The sequence below is a fragment of the Lacerta agilis genome, chromosome 3 (assembly GCF_009819535.1).
Source record: "Lacerta agilis isolate rLacAgi1 chromosome 3, rLacAgi1.pri, whole genome shotgun sequence".
NCBI classification, from domain to species: Eukaryota; Metazoa; Chordata; class Lepidosauria; order Squamata; family Lacertidae; genus Lacerta; species Lacerta agilis.
Window position 1 is genome coordinate 71,740,669 of NC_046314.1, and position 21,081 is coordinate 71,761,749.

The window sequence follows — 21,081 nt, forward strand, 5'->3', positions numbered from 1 at the left end:
CCTCTGATGAACCTGCCTCTGCCCAGGTACTGGCTTTCCATTTTTTTCTTCTGTTTCTGCTTTGGTTTTAATAATTGAATTTTATTATATTAGCTTTTATATGTAACTACTTGATAGTTCATCATAGAAATGACAAGTGACATATAAATTCTCAAAATAATATATTATTTGAAATGAAAGGCAGTACAGAAATGTTACCCAAAAAAGCAAGGGTAAGTAAGGGTATTAAACATCAACACAGATTCCTAATACATATACCGGTACCTCTAGTTCTGAGTCCGAGTTCACTGAAAAGTTTATCAAATATATCAGAGGGCTTCTCATTGAACAACAAAATTCACCTAGACCACCTTCATATTTGAACCTTATAATTAAATATAAATAAAACAGATGCCTCAGTTTCTATGAACACAATTCCATGGAACAGAACTGTAAAGCCATTGGGTAGGGAGCTCCAGAAGTCATCCTACCTAACAAACTTGGTTTGGGGTAAAAATAGCATATAACTTTCCAAGTACAAGCTATTGTTTCTCAATGTGGCAGCTAATTACAATTAATTTTGGGAGACAATTGTCTATTCCAGCTACCTCAATTAATTGCCCTAATTAAATATGCTATTGTCCACAGAATGAAGTTTTACTGTACATTCCAAATACACTTAAATCATACATAGGCTCCACTCATATGCACCCAGGTAGAGCTTACTTTTGAGTAAACATGTGTAATAAGGTTGTCAAGTTTGTTTTCAGGGAAACATAAGAACAGTACAATTCTTTATGCGCTTACTCAGAATTAAGTTCCATCACATTACTTTCAGGTAAGTGGGTATAGGATCGCTGCTTAAATCTTTTCAAAAATAACATTAAATATGCCTCTTACATAAACATCAAAATGAAGAGATTTAGAAATGAAGCCCACAAAGCATCTTTATTATTTGAGAATGTATCATCAAATTAAAAATGTGATTATCCCTCAAATAAAGTAGCACAGCTGCCAGCAATATCAAAGCAATGTCCTTGCAAAGGAAGCAAGTGCTCTAGGCTTATACTTGTCTACTCAGAAGTTAGCCCCACCAAATTTATTGGGGCTTACTCGTAGGTAAGTAGAGGATTTCAGCCTTAACATTACTGCAATCTGTATGCCATGTCATAAGCATTGGTTTGCTGTTCATTCTGCTGTAATAGCTTTCAAAAGGTGGTCAGACTAGGTGTCATAGGATATCATTTTGTCTCCATTTCCACATATGCTTCCCCCCTCATAATGAAACTACTAATCAGGCTTTTTAAAAATACAAAACACTAAACAGTGTAGTAGAAAAATGGACCACAACTGGATCCATAAATATCTAGGACAGCAGTACCACCAGTCCAAGAAAATTTTGACAAATGAAAAATACTGAAGTATGTTATAGAACTAACTACATTCCATCAGTGCATCATTGCACTCTTCATATTACTATCTCCTCTTCAGCATGGAACGTTTTCTTTATGTTCATTGTCTCTTTACCACTGCATTTATAACAAACAGGTAGTAAACAGTGGCAAAAATATTGACTCAAAAAACATCATCTCCTGTATATCTTCAAGTAATTCCACCTAAAACAAATTAAATCAAGATTGCTTCAAACATTCCATCCTATCCTCTGGAACAAGTTGATGATAGCATTTTCAAAAATTAATCCACTCACAATGGCCACCAGACAAAGTTTTCGGCTTGTATTCAAGGTAACTGCAAAAGAAAGGAAAACTGGGATGGGTCCATTTCCTAATAGTTTTCCAACTGTGGTAATGAATGAATTAGTCTGGACAAAATCACATTTCTAGTTAATATGTGATGACTATATGAATAAAATATGCAGGACTGGGAACAGGTAAGTTGTGTTAAACATTATCACAGTTGCAAACAAATCATTTAAGCAGGAGTGGGCAACCTTTGTTCCATCAAGGGCTGAATTCTTTTGGAGCTAATCTCTCAAGGCTGCATGCTGTGGGGGTCAGGACTTATCACCCCCATCTGTTAATACTATCACTACCCCAAAACCTCCCTCCCTTGAGAGCTAGTGTGGTGTAGCAGTTAAGAGCGGCAGACTCGTAATCTGGGGAACCAGGTTTGTGTCTCCGCTCCTCCACATGCAGCTGCTGGATGACTTTGGGCTAGTCACACTTCTTTGAAGTCTCTCAGCCCCACTCACCTCACAGAGTGTTTGTTGTGGGGGAGGAAGGGAAAGGAGAATGTTAGCCGCTTTGAGACTCCTTTGGGTAGTGATAAAGCGGGATATCAAGTCCAAATTCTTCTTCTTTTCTTCTCCCTCACACTATCCCTCTATCCCCCCTTCGATCATTTTCTTTCTTCCTTTCTTTCTTTCTTTCTTTCTTTCTTTCTTTCTTTCTTTCTTTCTTTCTCTCTCTCTCTCTCTCTCTCTCTCTCTCTGGTGCCTGCCTCTCTTTTGTTCTTTTTTGTGGCAATTACATGTTTATGAAAGAACTGCATTACTTTGGGGGGGGTGAAGAAGCAACACTGTCCTTGTGCCACCAGCTAGATCACTGGGAAGGAACCCACTTTCCCTGAAATACTGCATCAGTGATACAGAACACCTCTATACTTGCTAGAACAGACAAGGGCAAACAGACTGGTTTACCCAAGTATGGGATGTCATGCATATGAACAAACTAACATAATAATACATGTTCAAGGCAAAAGGAAAAACTGTTATTCCTTTGGATCATTGTGCAACTATTGTTGTAATGTCAGTCTTGCTAGACCGAAAGATTAAGCTTTCAGTCTTTGCTATCTTTTGCACACAGTACAGATTTCACATTTATTCAAGTCTGCAGTCAGGCACTGCAATCTCTCTTTCTAGTTTCCACTTTCTGAATGAAGTTTCCTTCTTTGATGTTTTACATCTTAATGCTGAATGCCTGCCTCATGCAGTCAAAACCATGAAGATGGGGTGGCACTTCTTTATCTGGGCTGAACAAATGTCCCAATCCTGACTTGCTTTACAGCTTTACTATACTACAAGAGTAAAATTAGGAATACCTCTAATTGCTTGCGAGTTTGATGTCAAGACGAACACTTTAATGAGCAAGAGGCACAAATGACTATAGTCATGTTCCCAAATAACAGCTGGAATCAACAGAAGTTTTCCATAGCTGGATAGCAACAAGGCCTTCAGAAGAAAGGTGAAATCTGCCTTGGTTGTCAGGACTACAGCTCTTGCTAGCCACAAAGCAGTGAAGATGCCAATCAAAAAGGCAGTTTGTTCTGAATGAGAGAGAGTTTGAGATTAAGGCATTTCTTAAACAGTCATTAGAAGGTATCCCAGACATTTTACTACATAAATTCGCAATGTGCCTTTAAGTAGTTTTCTGGAAAAGAGTACATTTTGGATTGGATTAGATGTGGCAAGATGTATGTATGATATTTGTTAGTTTATCTTGCCCAAGGCAACTCAAAGCATCTTACAAACAAATGAACAAAAAAACCCCGCATAGATACATTAAAACCAGTTGTGGAGGGGAGGGGAAAACCCCAATAACTTCAGAGAACGAGCAGAGTCATGGGGCAGGAGGCAGTCCCTAGGCATCATGCTTTTTGAAAGTTTAAGATGTGATAACCAACACTTTGCACTGTGCTTAGAAATGGGGAGCTAGGCATGACTAAAATCAGAACTGGCCAGAAACAGGCGCAATTGACACACCAGCTGAAGCTGAGCAAAAGTACTCCTGGTCACACAGTCACTGAATATCCAGGAGCAAAGCTGGGCCGATGAGCACTCCCAAACTATGAACTTCATCTTTCAAAGGGAGTGCAGCCCCATAGCACCTCTGTCATGTCCAAACTGAGTTTCAGCTTGTTTGCCTGTATGTAGCTTATCAGTAACCTCAAGAAATGGTTCAAAGCCTCCACAGCCTCCCTGTGAAATGTTAAGCTGATAAGAGAGCTGCATACCATTCACACACCAGTGACAACCAACTTCAAACCTCTGGATAACCTCTCCTATGAGTTTTAAGGTGGATATTAAAGAGCATAAGGCACAGCCTTGAACCCTGTTAGACACCACCAGTCATCCCAGTGCATGTCAACCCACCACTGAACCACCACCTAGTTCTGCTCCCCATCACAATTTTGCAACTGGCTTCAAATGGTGGCTCCTGGGATTCTAGTGGGAAAACAGAACTGGAAGCCTGAGATCTGCCCACCTCAATGCAGGTCACTATTGTTCCAATTTGAAAAGAGTCTGAGAAACGAGTAATTTTCACAAAGCTAATAAGGGGCTTTGGGCTGTAAATGGATTTGGGCTCTGTCTCCCAGACTCAACCCCAACATTCTCTGCTGTAAAATACTTGCACTCATAAGTGCCCTGCAATACTTTTTCATACATAACTACCCATTGGTGGAATACTGTCAATTCTTGATTGTTGAGCATCCTCCAAGCAGATTATGTGAAGTCAAGTGAGACATTATGGAAAAATAAACTAACAATACAACGCATTCATTATACACTAATAATTACAATGCATTCAAACCAGTTTAAAATGTTCAGATAAAAAGAACCTAGAAAGAATATTTGGAGCAATAACAAATTATACTGGATCTTACCCAGAGACGCTATCCCAAACATTCGATAAAAATCCCATTCCTTGGCATATCTAATTAGATCATCAGGATCAGTGCTTTGGCTTGAATCCTGTAACTGCAACCATCTGATATAAGCCTCACAAAGCAAACAGAATATGCAAAGCTTCCCATGAATCTGCAATATAAAATAGCATTAGTTTCAGAGGCCCATGAACATAATGACTTTAACACTATTGTTTATCGTTACAAACTATGTTGTTTTTGTGGGATGTAAACACAGAGCAGCCAAACACAACATTGCTAGAGTGGACATGAAGGTAACTCAGTCCTCCAGGCATAACTTCCTGCTTCCTGGACTGAGTTAACTTCCTCTGACCAGAAGTAGGTGTTGTCTTACCTGGGAACAAAGTCCCAAGGAACAGTCACCATTTTCTCTTCGTCTGTTCAAGATGCAACAAGATGTTCTCCTGGCTCTCAGCCAAGAGAACAAAGGAAGCTATTTTTCCCTATGGAAGTAGCAACCACATGTAAATATCTTTTACTAAGCAAGCCTGCCATTCTGAGAAACGCTGTGTAACTCAGAAAGTACTGTAAGTAAACTCTTTTTATTCATTTAAGATATATTGTGTCGTGTGCAGTCTTTTAAGAGGGATATAGGGGAATTATACCAGGAATATATATTTCTTATAGAGGCTTTAACCAAGCCTGTGCAAGCGCGTCTGCTGTGTGTGTTTTAAAAGGGAATGAAACTCTGCTAAGTTTGGAGCTTGTTAATTCAAGCTGGGATGAGATATATGAAGTAATATATCATCATCCACACTCCTAAACATTCCCACAGTTTTTGAAAGTTTTATTAGCATTAGATACATATGTAATCATATAAGCTCTCTCATACTAGAAAACACAGAATGGAAAAAGAAGACTGAAGGAGCCTAACTGAGGGCTGCCTCCACAGAGATGTGATGGTGCACACATCTTTCCCATCTGGGTACTTGCAAAATACATATGGAAATGCACTGACTGCAAGAATAACTAAATGTTACTTGGCTCATAATCAGACTTCTGAATTACAGAACATCTTCCAGAGCACTGCTGCTCACTGCTGCCCGAGGAGCTAAATTATTATTCATTCAGTTAATTTGCTATATATCAAACCTATCCATTCTGAAGAAAATCAGCCCTGAGTGATCACTGGAAGGACTGATCCTGAAGCTGAGGCTCCAATACTTTGGCCACCTCATGAGAAGAGAAGACTCCCTGGATGCTGGGAAAGATTGAGGGCACAAGGAGAAGGGGACGACAGAAGACGAGATGGTTGGATGGTGTTTGAGGCTACCAACATGAGTCTGACCAAACTGTGGGAGGCAGTGAAAGACAGGCGTGCCTGGCATGCTCTGGTCCATGGTGTTACGAAGAGTCAGACACGACTGAACAACAACAACAATATGCTATATGGGCTTTAGAGTGACTTTCAAGAGTTGTAATTATTTTTTGCCATGGTGGGGAACAGGACAAGAGAAAACTTCCAGAAAAGGATGCAAGCTGAAGTTAATATAAGTACTACATGGAAAGGAAGAAGGAAAGACCAGTTTCACACCAAATATTTTCATTATGCCTCTCATAACTTTCTTAACAAGAACTGCATATCTTACACTAAATTAAGATAAGAAGGGAAAGCCCCAGGAACTTACATTTATCTTCGTATTGAACAGTATATGTCTGTAAGCCTGTGCTTTGCATAAGATAGCATTAATTAAGATGATAACAGGATCATATTCTATATACTTGTCCACTGGTTTCTGACAGGATTTCTGAAAGTAACAGAGCAAGAACAAGTTAAAAACATCACACAGTAATATTGCAGTGATATAGATACCATTAAAGCTCTTGATAATTCCATGTAGCCTCATTTTCAGTCTAATACAACAAAAAATATTCATCTGAAAATGTTGCCCTGATAGCAAAATATTTATACCTGCGCAATTCATCCAACCATAGTGTTGGCTATGGTGCATGTTTTTGACTCAGCACACCAAGCTGCAGTGAATTGCCAGACATAGAAAAATGCATAGAAGCTCATAAAATATTACCACCAAGGCTGTCTATTTTTATCCACGTGAGCACGAATTTACATTTCAATATTTCATCATACACTGTTGAAAGACAGATATTTTAGGCTTAACTCTATACAGTGGTACCCCGCTAGACGAATGCTTCGCTAGACGAAAAACTCGCTAGACGAAAGCATTCGTCTAGCGGGAGGCTGCCCCGCTAGACGAAAAAGTCTATGGGGCTGCCTCGCAAGACGAAAAAATTTCGTCTTTTTTTTTTTTTCGTTTTGCGGAGCGCGGCTCCCATTGCCGCTCCGCAAGACGAAAACCCCGCTAGACGAAAATTTTCGCGGGACGAATTATTTTCGTCTAGCGGGGCACCACTGTACTACTTATTAGATCGAAACAGAGCCATGTGGTATACAAGATGATCTGCAAGGACCATAAAAATATCTGCAAGCTTCTTTGAGTCCTTGTCAAGGAAAAAGGTGGGGCAGAAATAGATGGTGATGATGATCTAGTCCTTCAATGCTCAGCACTAAGAAGCACGGATGCATTCCAGACTTGCTGTAGTCACATCCCATGGGGTGATGGTGTGTTGTAGCAGCAGCAGCAGCGCAGCACTAAAGACAAGCTTAATGTTAATTATTAGAAAGGGACTAAAAACTAAAATAGCAAATGCCAAATTAATATTCTATGCCTGTGGTATGTCCACATACAGTTAATCTGTTCCTTATACCATCATCTCAAAAGTATTGCCAAGCTGGAAAAGACTAGTAACTAAAGTCTGTGTTCTTTATTGAAATTGGCTGGGGTCCACAAACACCATCACCAGGTAGCTAGCAGTGAAAACTATAACCAGTGACAGATTATACTGCCATGTATGCACTATGACTGGAGTATCTACATTTTTAAAAAAACCACCAGCAACAAAGCATAGCAGACAGTAATCCCCCCCCAATGGCAATAGAGTGCTCTTGTACTGGAATTTTTTTATTAGTGTCATGTGCTGGAGGAGAAGGGTTGTTACAAACCCCAAATGTGTATATACTGCCCAATGTTCTAAAAACTCCTTGCCAGGCAATGATGATACAGAAACATTATATTTGCCTCCTTGCATCAGGAAGCAAGGACGCCTCACCAGTCAGTAGAAATAATGGTGGGCTGCTGTATTGTTGGATAAACTCATGACCATATCACAATGTACACTGATAGGAATAATTTCTCTCTGGTGGTATTGCTACTTAACTAAAAATTTCTTTGATGAAGATGTTAAATTGTACCCAGCAAAATAGAAAGAGACACTTGTTACCTGTTAAATGAAACGTATGTGCCAACAGCAAGAACAATCAGTCATATCAAAGCATTCATGTTCATGCAAAATTTATAAAATCTGCCAACTTCTTTTATGCAAGCAAATACTCAATTTTATATACTTTCTGCTGAAGGAATTGCTTTTGTCCAGAAGACAGATAACATGTAGCGAAGTCTATAAAATAGCACCTCCATTTTAGTTTTTATGTGAGGAAAATACATTTTCCTAGTGGTTAAACGATAATAAAATGCTGCCAAAGGACAGTTTGACATTGAAAAGATGTGACAGTAGTTAGAATGTGTTTTATTACCATCTTTCAGTGCAGCTTCTTTTATCTAGCTTTCCCATCAACTACCTTGGCTGCCAGTTATTATTAATAAAAAAGTGAGCTTTACACCATGCTGTAAGCCTTAAGGACATCCAGTTTGCAATTTATATTATGGTATGTACTGAGCAGGACCTCAGCTAGCTAGGTTCTACCCTTTCACCCATCCAAATAAGAGCTTATCAGCCTCAACTTGGTGTCCACACTATTCCCCATTTTCAGAATGGTGGATCACTGTTGAGGTGATGCTTAAGTGGTTTTAAACTTGTGCTCTGAAGATTCTTCAGTGATTAGTTAGCAATGGCTATTCCATCATTTTGCACATTCTGGAATTTTCTGCTATCGGAGTGTTGGTCATGTTCTAGGCCAAAACCTCATTCCATGCAAAAAATCAGCAAATGCCAACAGACCAGGACAGCACCTATGTTTCTGCCTCCTCTGCCAATGTTTCCCTTCTCACTGTAGACAAATAAGAAAGGATATGAGGGGAAAGCCCCTCCTATAAAAACTCCTATTTTTATGACTATTTTGCAACCCATTTTTGTGTTGTCTGAGCTTGTTTCCCTGTTACTTTTTTATTCCACACCACATACTGGAACTTAGAATACTTCACAATGGTCATCATGACAAATACATAAATATATTTAAATGCCATCATAACCCTAGCCATAAAATATTCTTAAATACATTCTATTTCAAATTCTATTATTGCTTGATGCTTTTAGACCATAAGCTGCAGTGAAGCTGATGGTGAGATGAGAGAGTCGTTTGTTAAATGTCATACAATACAGGGAAAGCAGAGTGTTAGAATGGGTGAGGAAGATCCAGAAATAAAGGGATGTACAGGAAACAGCCAGGACAGCAGGAATACAAGAAAGAGGAAATGGAGCAGAGCAGGCGAAGGTTAAATCAATGGGAGGTCACATGAAAAAAGGCAACATCAAGAGAAAGAAACTGAGACCCTATTTGCACCATACATTTACAGCTCTATTATACCACTTTAAGTAAGCATAAAAGGTAAAGGTAAAGGACCCCTGACAGTTAAAGCAAGTCGCAAATGACTCCGGGGTTGCGGCGCTCATCTCGCTTTACTGGCCGAGGAAGCCGACGTTTGTCCGCAGACAGTTTTTCCGGATCATGTGGCCAGCATGACTAAGCCGCTTCTGGCGAAACCAGAGCAGCGCAAGGAAACGCTGTTTACCTTCCCGCCAGAGCAGTACCTATTTATCTACTTGCACTTTGACGTGCCTTCGAACTGCTAGGTTGACAGGAACTGGGACCGAGCAACAGGAGCTCACCCTGTCATGGGGATTCAAACTGCCGTCCTTCCGACCCCAAGGCTTCCCTCAAATAATCCTAAAAGTTGTAGTTTGTTAAGTGTTCAGAGAGGAAACCCACATTTTCCTTACAGAGCTACAAGAGTGCTTAAACAATCCAATTGTCTTCCATGGGAACTTGGGGAACTGTAGCTCTGTGAGGGGAATAGGGTGTCCCAACCACACTCTGAACACTTAAACTGCAGTTCCGAGGATTCTTTGGGGGAAGCCATGACTGTTTAAGGGGGTATGATGCTACTGTACTTTTAAATGTGCTGTACAGATAGGGAATAAATAAGGATACATAAAGGTAGGAGTTTTAATTTCTGTTATTAAATTCATGTGCAAATGGTTCATCAGGACAGTATTTTCAGACCCTGAGAGGCAGGTATTTCTTTAGACAGCTCTTAACTACAACTAGGTTCATAGAGAAAATGTGCACAAGTTGCACAGGTTTCTTTTTTATTTTTACAAAGTTTCGATAAAGAGGCTCTCTATGGTCATGGTATGTGCCTTCAAGCTCTACAGAAGAAAAAGCCAGTGTCAACTCTACCTTAGAAACTTGGTGTTCAAAGTGCACAGTGCTGACAAGCAACACAACAAAATTCCTAAAATAACAGGCAGAAAATGTTAAATGGCAGCATCAGATACAATGAGAAGTACAAGAGGCAAGTGAAAGGAAAGCACAAAGTATGGGCATCCTGAAGCCCCACAAATCCAGCTAGAAAGAAGTACATAGATGAGTACAGCAAGGGACAAGACAGGATTTGAAGACTCTTTGCTTTGCTAGACAAAATGAGCTGCAGTTTATATTAAATTTTATTTCTAAAAATGTTTGTAGTCAAGACAGATAATGAAGAATGCTTGGACAAAAATTCATTGCAACACTCAGCCTTTGGGAGGTAGAAACAGGAAAGAGTTAAAATAAAATAAAAAGAGAAAGCCAATTAGCCAGGCGCTTGATGAGCCTGAAACAAGTAAGAGAGATGGACTAAGGACATGTTTAATTAAATATAGCATGAACTCTATTAAGGAACAGATTATAACTATAATTAAATGAAGTCATGCTGGTTTTTCAAAACAGGAAATCAGAAAGTGTGTTCTAAGAACAACAGATTAAAAACAGGTACAGGATGCAAAACTCAAGAATTCCTTCATCCTCATTCAGCTTCATATCCTTTATTTGCATTATATGTTAAATATCTGAAACTGAGTAAGCAAAAATTCAAATATATTTTGAAAACTGAAGTTTAGCTGTTTGGTTATCAAAAATTATCCTATGTGAACCACCCTGAGATTAATAACAACAACAATATATTCAGATGCTTTCAGAATACGCAGGCATAAAGCTTACTTAAGTACATACACAAAGTTACATGGTTTTTCATAAGCCTTACAAGTTGAAGTAACCGCCTCTCCCCCATGCCTTTAAGCACACAATAGGACATTCTCTAAATAACAGTGCATTAAGTACATTCTACAATTTATGGAGACATATATTACACTTGAGTCCCCGTTCTGTGTGTAAAATCAACAAAGCAAAATTCATGCTGTAAGCCTGTCAGAGATATATTCTATCAGTCTTTGATAAAGAACTGCACTCAAATAACTGCGTAACAAGTATGTCAAGATGAACCAATACCCCAATTTCTTTTTCTTAACTGCAGTCATGAACAATAAAGGTTGTTCAGGCAGTGATTTGATTACCAAGGCAAACCGCATTGAAGTTTTATTACAATCAAGTGGTATATGACTCTAGTTAGTTAGTTAGTTAGTTACTTAGTTGAATGAATGAATGATTTTTTTAGAAGATACAAAAAGGATGAGGGGGAGAGAGACCAGTTGTATCTGAGCCTTCCATCAGCAGAAAGGCTCCTCAAGCTTATGGAATAAATTTTGGGGGGACACACAGCAGGTTGCAGAGAAGTGGAATAGGCAAAAACTGCTTCTCTCCCCATCACACTGTACAAAAGAGCCATTCATCAGCACAAAGAATGTCATTGGATACAACCCATTGTAACTGCAATACAGTGCCAGTGGAGCTGTACCCTCGTCAGCATAATGAAGTAATTGCCAATTTTTGGAGGCCTATGGACATATCTGCAAACTGGAAAAAACTGTTGTTAGTGCCATATATACTACAATCTATATTATTGGTTATAATGCAATGTTTCCTCCAAGTGTAATTTCAACTTGGACACACGCACAGTGGGCAGCTGGGAAAGCCTCTGTGAGTGCATGTGTGCCTGTGGGTCCCAAATTCCTGTCATAAGGGAAAGTAGTGGATCTAGCTCAAGGCCAGTGGATTATCTTTTATTGTTTCTACAGTGTTTTAATTAAAATTAAAATAAAACCAAAAACACAACCACTGCCCACAAGGTTACCAGTAAGATGAAAACATAAAACAAAATATGGCAAGAAATAGGAAAGATTTTGGTTGCTTTCTACCCCGCCCCCATATGCAGTATTGATTTATTTCATTTGCACAGAGGTACAAAGAAAGGGACATGGGTGGTGCTGTGGTCTAAACCACAGAGCCTAGGGCTTGCTGATCAGAAGGTTGGTGGTTTGAATCCCCGTGACGGGGTGAGCTCCCGTTGCTCGGTCCCAGCTCCTGCCCACCTAGCAGTTCAAAAGCACGTCAAAGTGCAAGTAGATAAATAGGTACCGGTCCGGCGGGAAGGTAAATGGCATTTCTGTGTGCTGCTCTGGTTTTGCCAGAAGCGGCTTAGTCATGCTGGCCACATGACCCAGAAGCTGTACGCTGGCTCCCTCGGCCCGTAAAGCGAGATGAGCGCTGCAACCCCAGTTGCCCGCGACTGGACCTAATGGTCAGGGGTCCCTTTACATTTACCTAGAAAGTAGGAGACAGTGGAAGAGCTTCTGTTGTATCTTTCCTTCACCAAACCACAGTACAAGTGAGAGAGAGTCTTCTCACCAAAGGGATGGGGCACTCCTAATAAAATGATTTTTGTATTCTTAATCCAAAATATAAAAACTAGAAGAACACAAAGAACTAGATACTTAATTTGTTTTTGTTTTTTAAAGAAATTGTAAGGCAAAAAAGGATAGAAACACATGGATCAAAAATGGCTAAAAAATGGAAACGAGAGGTTTCAGATATCAGAACTCATCAATGCCTCATTAAGAGATCGGGGGGGGGGGTACTTCCTGTACTCCTGAAGGAGTCAGTAGTGAAACTACTGCCTAAAAAACCTGATCTAGATTCCTTGGCTTTGGGGAATCCATTCAGTTCCAAACCTACAATATTTGAACAAGGTATTGGAAGACACCAATTATCAGTTCTATACCAGGCCATACTGAGACAAAACCTGCCTCAAATGACTTAAACCCACAGAGGATGACGGAGAGCCCAATGGGACTTAAAGGCACAATCTTTGGGAGGACAGACCCAGAAGGTGGTACTAGGGGGATTTCTTTGCTTCATTCTTTGGCCACTGAAATTTCTAGTGCCTCAAGTTCTTTCTTCTCCCTCATGCTTATCAACATTTATATGTAATACATAGGCTTGGGCTGATAGGCTATCAGAGGAAGCAGAACTACTTTTCTTCCCCACCACCTAATATGACAGTTTCAACCCTAAGCAAGTGTCTTGGGTTGATAGTAGGCTGCATAAGAGCTAACAAGATGAAGCTTCATCCACATAGAATGTTATGGCTTAGGAAACATGCTAATTTTGATGGAGGCTGAGCAGTACTATCTATTGAGGCACTGGTGGTGCTGATTGCTAGGAGTACTTTTTTAGCAGTTTAGGCTGGTTCAGCAACTATGGCCCTACCTAGAGAAAGCTGACTTTGCCACATTGATGCATGCCTTGACTGCACACGTTGGATTACTATAATGCACTGTATGTTGTTCCCTCCCTTGATGACTGTTCAGAAATGACAACTGGTACAGAATGCAGCAGCTAGAACACTTGTGAAAGCTGAGTGTGCAGATTGTGTAACAACAACAACAATTTATTTGTACCCTGCCCATCTGGCTGTGTTGGCCCAGCCACTCCAGCATATATAAAAACATAGTAAAACATTAAAACCTTAAAAAGTTTCCCTATACAGGGCTGCCTTCAGATGTCTCCTAAAATATATATATATACAGTGGTACCTCGGTTTACGAACTTAATCCATTCCGGAAATCCGTTCTTAAACTCAAACCGTTATTAAACCAAGGTGCGCTTTCCCTAATGAGGCCTCCCGCCGCCGGTGCCCTTCCACCATTTGAATTCCATTTTTAGACCGAGGTAAAATTCACAAACTGGGACACTACTTCCGTTTTTGCAGAGTTCGTAAACTGAATCATTCGTAAACAGGACTGTTCTTAAACCAAGGCACCAATGTAATTACTCATCTCCTTGACATCTGATGGGATGGTATTCCACACGGTGGGCACCACTACCGAAGGCCCTCTGCCATGTAAACACAGCAGCAACCATCCAAATTATACTGGGGTTTGAATGGTCAAGTTCTACTAAAGGTCTAGGTGAATAAGATACATTTTTACATGGCAGACTGAAGAACCCAGAGACCACCTGTGCTTTGAAAGGGAGATAATTCCACTGTCAGGTGAGAGACAGGGAAGGCTGACTTCCGTGAACCACACTATGAACTCTGCTTGCTGGTGAGACTAAAAGACTCCCTCCACCCATCTCTATCTAAGGGATTGCCCTTCCACACTTCAGTTCCATGGTACAACCCACATGCCTTTTCCTACTTGCAGAATTAGCAATCCTAATACTTACCCATATTGTTGTTGTTGTAATTATTTGAAGTGCAGCTGATCCATATTCTAGTTACTGAAGAGTTCGGGAAACTATTCTCATATTTTGTAATCTATTACTATCCCCACCCCCGTCTTCCTTCCATAGGCAAGTATCTCTACCACCCCGATATACATTCCTTCCTTTTGATCAGTCAGCCCCCCCCCCAATTCCTTCCTCGATCTCCTCACCCGGCCCGATACTTCTCTTTCAAAACATGACTCACGCAGATAGAAATACGCAGCACGCCACGCTGGTAATCCTTGTACAGCTCAGGAGCCTTCCTACTGCACTCAATGCACCTATAATCTCCGGGTTCTTCCATTTCCCTCGGTAGCCCTCAGCCGCAAGTTCCCGTTGCCACAGAAACGGCCCTCCCCTCGGCCTCGTTCACTTCCGGGTTCCGCGAGCAGAAACGGGGAAACAGGAGCAGCCGCAGAGCATTTCGGTCTTCGTAGTTCACGAGCCGCGCGACGCTCAGCGGAGACTCGGCGGCTACAAACTACAATTCCCAGAAAGCAACCCGGTCCACCCGTTCCCCGCCGGGTCCCAGCGCAAAAGAGGGAAACGCAAAAAAAAAGTTTAGTTACTGTGCGCAGGCGCGCTGGGAAGATGGCACCTGCCGCTGCGTTCCGGGGCCGTTGGCCAAGTGTCAGTGCGCTGTCGGGGCTGCTCTCGACGCTGCTGTGGCTGCTGGCGGCGACTCGGCCGGCGCTCGCCCTGACGGAGCAGTACCCGTCGTTGTCGCTTCTTAGGCAGGAGCCGCGCCGTCAGCAGGGCCAAGGGAGCAGAGGCTGCCCGGAGTTCCTGGCAGCTGAGTGGGGAGGAGAACAGTACTCGGCGGCCGTAGCCGGCGATTGTGGTGAGTGACGGGAGGGAGGGAGGGAGGGAGGAAAGAGCCAGCGGCGGTCGCTCGGCTTTCTGGCGAGGAGGGGGGGGAGCCACACCGCCGCCCTCCTCCCTCATCAGGTCCTGCCTGAGGCGGCGGAATCCCCAGGTGGCGGAGTCGGCTGTACCATTTCAGGTGGGGGGGGGGAGTCATTAGAAGCTCTCTCAGCCCAACAGGCAGAGGGGTCTCTGCTAGACCCTTCCATGCCTTGCGTTAGCTCTTATCTACCTAGAGGACCACCACCACCACCCCCCGGCAATTTCATATTCCGCGCCTGCAGCCCGGCTCTCCTCCGCCCCCTTATGACTTGACACTTCATTCCGCTGCATGTGTGGACCGGGCCTGAGGAGAGGAAGGGCAGGGCGCGCCCTTCGCTTCTCTTTCTTAAGTGTGCTCCGCTCCGCTTGCTTACCCTCGAAGGGAGAGGCGGCAAGTCTGGGCTGGCTACTAGAGAGCGGCTGTGTTGAGTGATGAGCTGCTGCTGCTGCTGACGCCGCCGCCTCTCCCAAGGGGCCAAGCCGGCTTGTGCAAAGTCGCCTGTCAAGTTCTTTTGAGTAGCGGCGGAGACGCGAAAAGCTCTTCCTGACTTTTCTCTTCGCTTGCTGCGCTCTGCAGAGTGTCATAAACCGAAGCAAAGTCCATGCCCTGAGGCGCTTTCAATGGTGCGAAATCCAAGCAGGTGCACTTTAATTTGCCCTTGCCTTCCCCTTCTGATGTTTCATTGCGGGGAGGGACCCAGTCTACAGTTAAACAGCAGCAGAAGAAGGGGAAGGCAAGGGCAAATTAAAATGCACCTACGTACTTGGATTTCGTTCCATTCAAGGGCAAGGAACTAAAGTTTCTTTGCACATTTTACCTCATCTAGGTGCACACCTAAACATCTAGAGTGAATGCAGCATAAGTGTTCTTTATTTACCACATTTTTCTGTGTATAACACAACCCCCTGTATAACACGGCCTCTATTTTTTGGGACTCCAAATAAATAAATCTCCCATATGCACTATCCGTGTTAAACTTGAAAAAATAGGGGGGATATAGTCTTATACACGAAAAATACGGTACCTTTAGCAGTTGTATGGCATCCCATAACACAAGGTGCAATTTTTTGAACGATTAGTCTAGAAATGTTCTTTCCATGTGAACTGTTGTTTAATTAGCACTGCCTTCCTTAGTATCCAAATTCTGTAGCTGTTTTAAGCTGAGCATACCAATTAACAGTGAAAATGTTTCCGTTTTAGATTCTTCTTTTTGGCACTTTCATGACTCAGACTGTGAACTACAAAGGTCTCCCTCTTGTGAATCCCTGCTTTCCCTCAATACTGAAAAACTTTTGGTATGTTTATTTGTTCACTGAGTATAGCAAGGAGACTGCTGATGAATTTTTGCTGAAGTGACATATCTATTACAGTGATCATAATACTTAAGAAATGTATTTATCAATCCAAAGGAAAGGAAAGGAAATCAAATTTATTACTGGTAGATTACGTACACTGTATGAAAACTGCAGATGTTAAGATGCTAACAGTATTTGAACTATGAATATCACTGAAACTATAAATATTTTAACTTGTTTTAAAGAATACATGCTATTTTCCAGATCCATTAGAACCAACCGTTCTTGCACTATCTGGTGTTAAATTTTGATGTGATAAGCACTTTGGACCCAATCTAGCTAAGCATTTTTAAGTCACATGATTTCCGTGGTAGAATTATGCCTTTGCTTGACACTGTTGCAGGGAAGTCATTGAGACTTTTCATGCCCTCAATTTTTATTTTGGTGGTGTTAGTTTAATTTGGTAAATGTTTTGCAGAGCCAAGCAAAGTCACTTGCGGAACAAAAAAGATTTCCATTTGCCACAGATGATGACAATACCAATGAAGAATTAGGTAAGAGGTTCTGTGTGTGGTTGGTGATCAGTAGTGGCTATATATAGTTGAATTATATCACTTATGAGTGCTGCAAAATGTTCTGAAAATAGTGGTACTGAGATCCAATAATCCTAATTCCTTTTTAAATACTTGACCATGACTGTCCACAGAATAAAATTAAGCTGAAGAGCATTAGGTTGTATTCAGTCCTGTCTGTGTGTGAGTGGACCAGAGTATTACTTATGCAGTGGGACTTCATGGTCCCCTCATCCCTCTTCACCCTGCCTTCCTGACAGCCCTCCACATGCCTGAAAAACCTGCTCTAGAGAGTTGGTGTGCTGGAGGACAGATTTTGGAGGATGGTGAAATTCCTGTCACAGGTTTGGAAGGCTGCTTGTGTAACATTGGATTCTGCCCATTGACACTTATAAAATAATTCATTTTTGCATTCTGTCCTCTTAACCTGAACTCTCCAGTGTTATGCTCATGCTGAGTCTTTATGTAATAATTACTGTGGATAGATTCACACATGCAGTTGGATGTGTTAACCATTTGACTTTTATCTTATCTTTGTAGTAGAGATAACCACATAGGTGAAACACAGAGACAGGCCTGCACATGTGAATCCAGCTTCACTTTTAACCTGTCCCCAATCTTGCTTGTTCCAGCTGGTTATACCTGACCTCCTTCCACAGGGCCTGTAAAACAGAGTTATTCCACCTGGCCTTTAATCTAGCCTGATCCCCTATTCCTTTTCCCCTTCCCTTTTTTTCTGAAGAAACCCTTCTGGGTCCCTACATTAAAATTCCTCCCTGGTCTCCCTACTGGCCTAGCATGACTAACCTGGCCAGTTAGCCCTGGGGATCCCACTGATGTTTCTTTTTATGCTGTTTTTTAGCTATTTTTAAGTTGTTTTAATCATTGTTTTATATTTGTTGTTAGCCGCCCTGAGCCTGGTCTTTGGATTGGGAAGGGCGGGGGTAGAAATAAATAAATTATTATTATTATTATTATTATTATAGCATCTATCATGGATTTGGTCTTCTAGTCTAGTGGCATTCCCCTGCCACCCTGTCATTATCATGTGAGCATTTTTATTTACACATAACACTGGACTTCTCTGCTTTCAGTGGTACTTTAGTCAACTAGTTTTAAGTATGTCTATGTCAGGTTTTCTGGGCATCTTAGAGTTAATGATGCAAGAGGCGTTCTGATCCTGGGAGTTTAGCCTTGCCCACTGTAATACGGGCACTTTTCCTTTGTCTAGAAAAGGGGAGGTTTGGTTTCACTTTCCCCTTCTCTGCATTCTTCTGCCTTATTTCTGTGTTCAGTGTACTGTTACTGCTGTTTGTTAGTTTGCTGCAAGCATGCAGCTCAAGTCTGGAGGACTTGTGTGTGTGTGCTACTAAATAAAGCCTAGTTTAGTTTAGTAGCACTGGCGTCTGTCAAGTTATTTCACGACGCCACGGAGAAGCAGACCTAAAAAGCCATCGCGACGCTGTGCTTAACTCTGCAACTGGAGAACGCTAAGGGCGAAGCAGAAGTGTGCCTGGGCGCCATTGATGTCGGAGACGATCGTAAAGGTGATTGATTGCAGTGCCGGCCAGCAGCACTACTTGGGTCAAAGGTTTTATGACCCAATATCAACACTATTCAAAACAGGTTATGGCTTAATGGCTTAATTGCTTTATTGCCAAGAAGCTACGCTTTGATGGCGAGGCGTCCTGAGGAGATTGATTGCCAGGACGGGAGGTCTGCATGTCTGCGGGGCCGGCAGCCGATAGCCCAGCTGGAGGACTGTTTTGTGCCATGCTTTTGAGGCACAAAGCAGGGAAACCTCGCTGGTGAAGAGAAGCCGTTTTCCGGAGCTGGGAGCTGAGAGGCGAGTGCTGAGTTTGCAGCCACGTGAGTTACCTCAAGCCCCAGGGGGGAGATGGCGCAGTCCCATGAGAGTTTCGTGCCACCCTTTCCAAGGTTGGATGGGAGAAACTGGCAAGATTGGGCCAAGAAAATGGAGATATTTCTGATTGCTAAAGATCTTTGGACTTGTACTCAGAGCCCACCAGTTCAAGCCCCTGCTGCTGAAGCTGCTGCAGCACTTAAGAAAGACCAGAGGGCTACTGCTCACATAGTCATGGGCATAGAGGAAGAGCTGATGGTGCACATAGACGCTGCCACTAACGCCCACCAAATTTGGGAGTGTCTTAAGCGTGTGTTTCAAAGAACGTCAGCTGGTGCCAAACTTCATACAACTAGACAGCTGTTTGAGTTACGTTTGCAAGAAGGAGGCTGTGTGCGTCAACATGTGGCCAAAATGCTGGCACTCTTCAACAAGTTGAGACAGCTGAATGTTCCTTTCTCAGAGGAACAAAAGGTCTATATCCTTCTGAGCTCACTAGACCCCAGTTATGAGACTCTTTCCCTAACGCTGGAGTCCATGCCTGCAAGCCAGTTGAATCTGGACTATGTTACTGGGAGGCTGCAGGACGAACAGGACCGGAGGCAGAGAGAGAAAGGGAAAGCTGTTAAGGGGGGTTGCTTTTTGCCTAAGCCCAGGAGTGGAGAAAACGCTGAGAGCTCTGTTAAAGCTTTTGCAGCTAAGCGTTGTTATCTGTGCAATTCTGATAACCATCTTCAGGCAGACTGCGACCAGGCTGACTTCAAAGATGGTTTCCATGGCAACCGGGAGATGAAAGGAAGACCACGTCGTGGGAGAAGAGGACCTTCCAGAGCAAGCAGAGGAGGGGCTGGAGCCCACTGCAAAGCAGCTGCATATGCCTTGGTTGGAAAGACAGTTGCTACCCCCAAGCTGCGTTGGTTAATAGACAGTGGTGCGGGGAGACATCTAGCGCCACCTAGCAGCCAGTTGCGGAACTGCAGGCCGATCCAAGATGCAACTGCAGTCACTCTGGCTGATTCAACCACAAGACCTGTTACCAAAACTGGTGTTATGTTCATGCCTTGTCTTAATGATGATATTGATGTGTATGTTTTAGATGGTATGAAATTTGGTTTACTTTCTGTTTCAGCTTTAGACAATGCAGGTTATCTGGTCAGTTTTGGGAACCAGGTATGCACCATCTCCAAAGATGGGAAACAATTGGTCCAGGTGAAAGGCCATGATGGGGTGTATATGCTGGAAACTGACAACAGCGCCACAGAGAGGGCGCAGGGTGCTGAAACAAGTAATGGCATTTCTGAGGAGACTCAAGCTCAGTATGCCAACTTACCCACGCATGATCAGTGTTTGCATTTATGGCATCGCAGGTTCTCGCACGTGAATTGGAAATATGTGCGCAAACAGGTAGAGTGCACTGATGGTTGTAAAATGAAGGAGTGCTCCAAGTTTCTAGACTGTAGAGCTTGTAAAAGAGCCAAAGTGCATTCTTGCAGCTACCCATCATCTGATAGGGTGACCAAGCAAGCTTTCGAGCTTGTGCATGCGGATCTCTGTGGTCCGATGGGGGTGCCAAGCATGGGTAATTCTCGTTATGTTCTTTGTCTCACTGATGATTTTAGTCGAGCAGGTTGGATTTTCACGCTCAAAGACAAGGGACAAACAGCGAAGGAGATTATAGAATGGGTGAAAGCAGTAGAGGTGGAATTTGGAACCCGCGTGAAAGCGTTTCAGACAGACCGAGGCACAGAATTTACTGCGTCTAAGCTGCAGGATTTCTTTCGTGCCAAAGGTATCAAGCATAGAAAAACTGCTCCTTATTCTCCTCAAGAGAATGGTGTTTCTGAGAGGAGGAATAGAACAATGCAGGAGGCAGTAGATGCTCTCTTGTTTGACTCAGGCTTGCCAAGATGCTATTGGGCTGAAGCCTGGAGAACTGTCTGCCACACTCTTAACAGGACATACAGTTCCGTGATAGGGACCACGCCCTACTTTCTACTTTATGGAAAGAAGCCCAAGGTCCACTATTTTCGGACTTTCGGGGCAGAAGCTTGGGTTCT

At 42.5% G+C, this 21,081-nt stretch overlaps 2 protein-coding genes across 2 annotated transcripts in view; one reads left to right on the forward strand and one right to left on the reverse strand.

The window, feature by feature from the left end:
* Positions 1–1,285: 1,285 nt before the first annotated feature.
* Positions 1,286–14,756, reverse strand: ARV1 (ARV1 homolog, fatty acid homeostasis modulator). Its single transcript, XM_033144245.1, has 5 exons — positions 14,592–14,756; positions 6,273–6,392; positions 4,603–4,756; positions 3,040–3,264; positions 1,286–1,728 (listed from the first exon to the last, which is right to left on the reverse strand). The coding sequence occupies exons 1-5, from the start codon at positions 14,688–14,690 to the stop codon at positions 1,622–1,624; spliced, it is 705 nt and encodes a 234-aa protein (XP_033000136.1). The 5' UTR covers positions 14,691–14,756; the 3' UTR covers positions 1,286–1,621.
* Positions 14,757–14,941: 185 nt separating this feature from the next.
* Positions 14,942–21,081, forward strand: part of TTC13 (tetratricopeptide repeat domain 13) — a 36,889-nt gene continuing 30,749 nt past the window's right edge. Inside the window, 3 exon segments of the mRNA XM_033144246.1 lie at positions 14,942–15,227; positions 16,494–16,588; positions 17,067–17,142. Of these exon segments, the coding sequence (XP_033000137.1) occupies positions 14,978–15,227; positions 16,494–16,588; positions 17,067–17,142 (421 nt within the window). The 5' untranslated portion in view covers positions 14,942–14,977.

Excerpts from the sequence above, each read along its gene's own strand:
- ARV1 (XM_033144245.1), bottom strand. The coding sequence starts at position 14,690 with ATGGAAGAACCCGGAGATTATAGGTGCATTGAGTGCAGTAGGAAGGCT. Across the intron at positions 6,393-14,591 it reads TGCTGCGTATTTCTATCTGC|AAATCCTGTCAGAAACCAGT; the intron begins GTGAGTCATGTT and ends TGTTACTTTCAG. Across the intron at positions 3,265-4,602 it reads GTTTGGGATAGCGTCTCTGG|AACAAACTGCCTTTTTGATT; the intron begins GTAAGATCCAGT and ends TCTCTCATTCAG.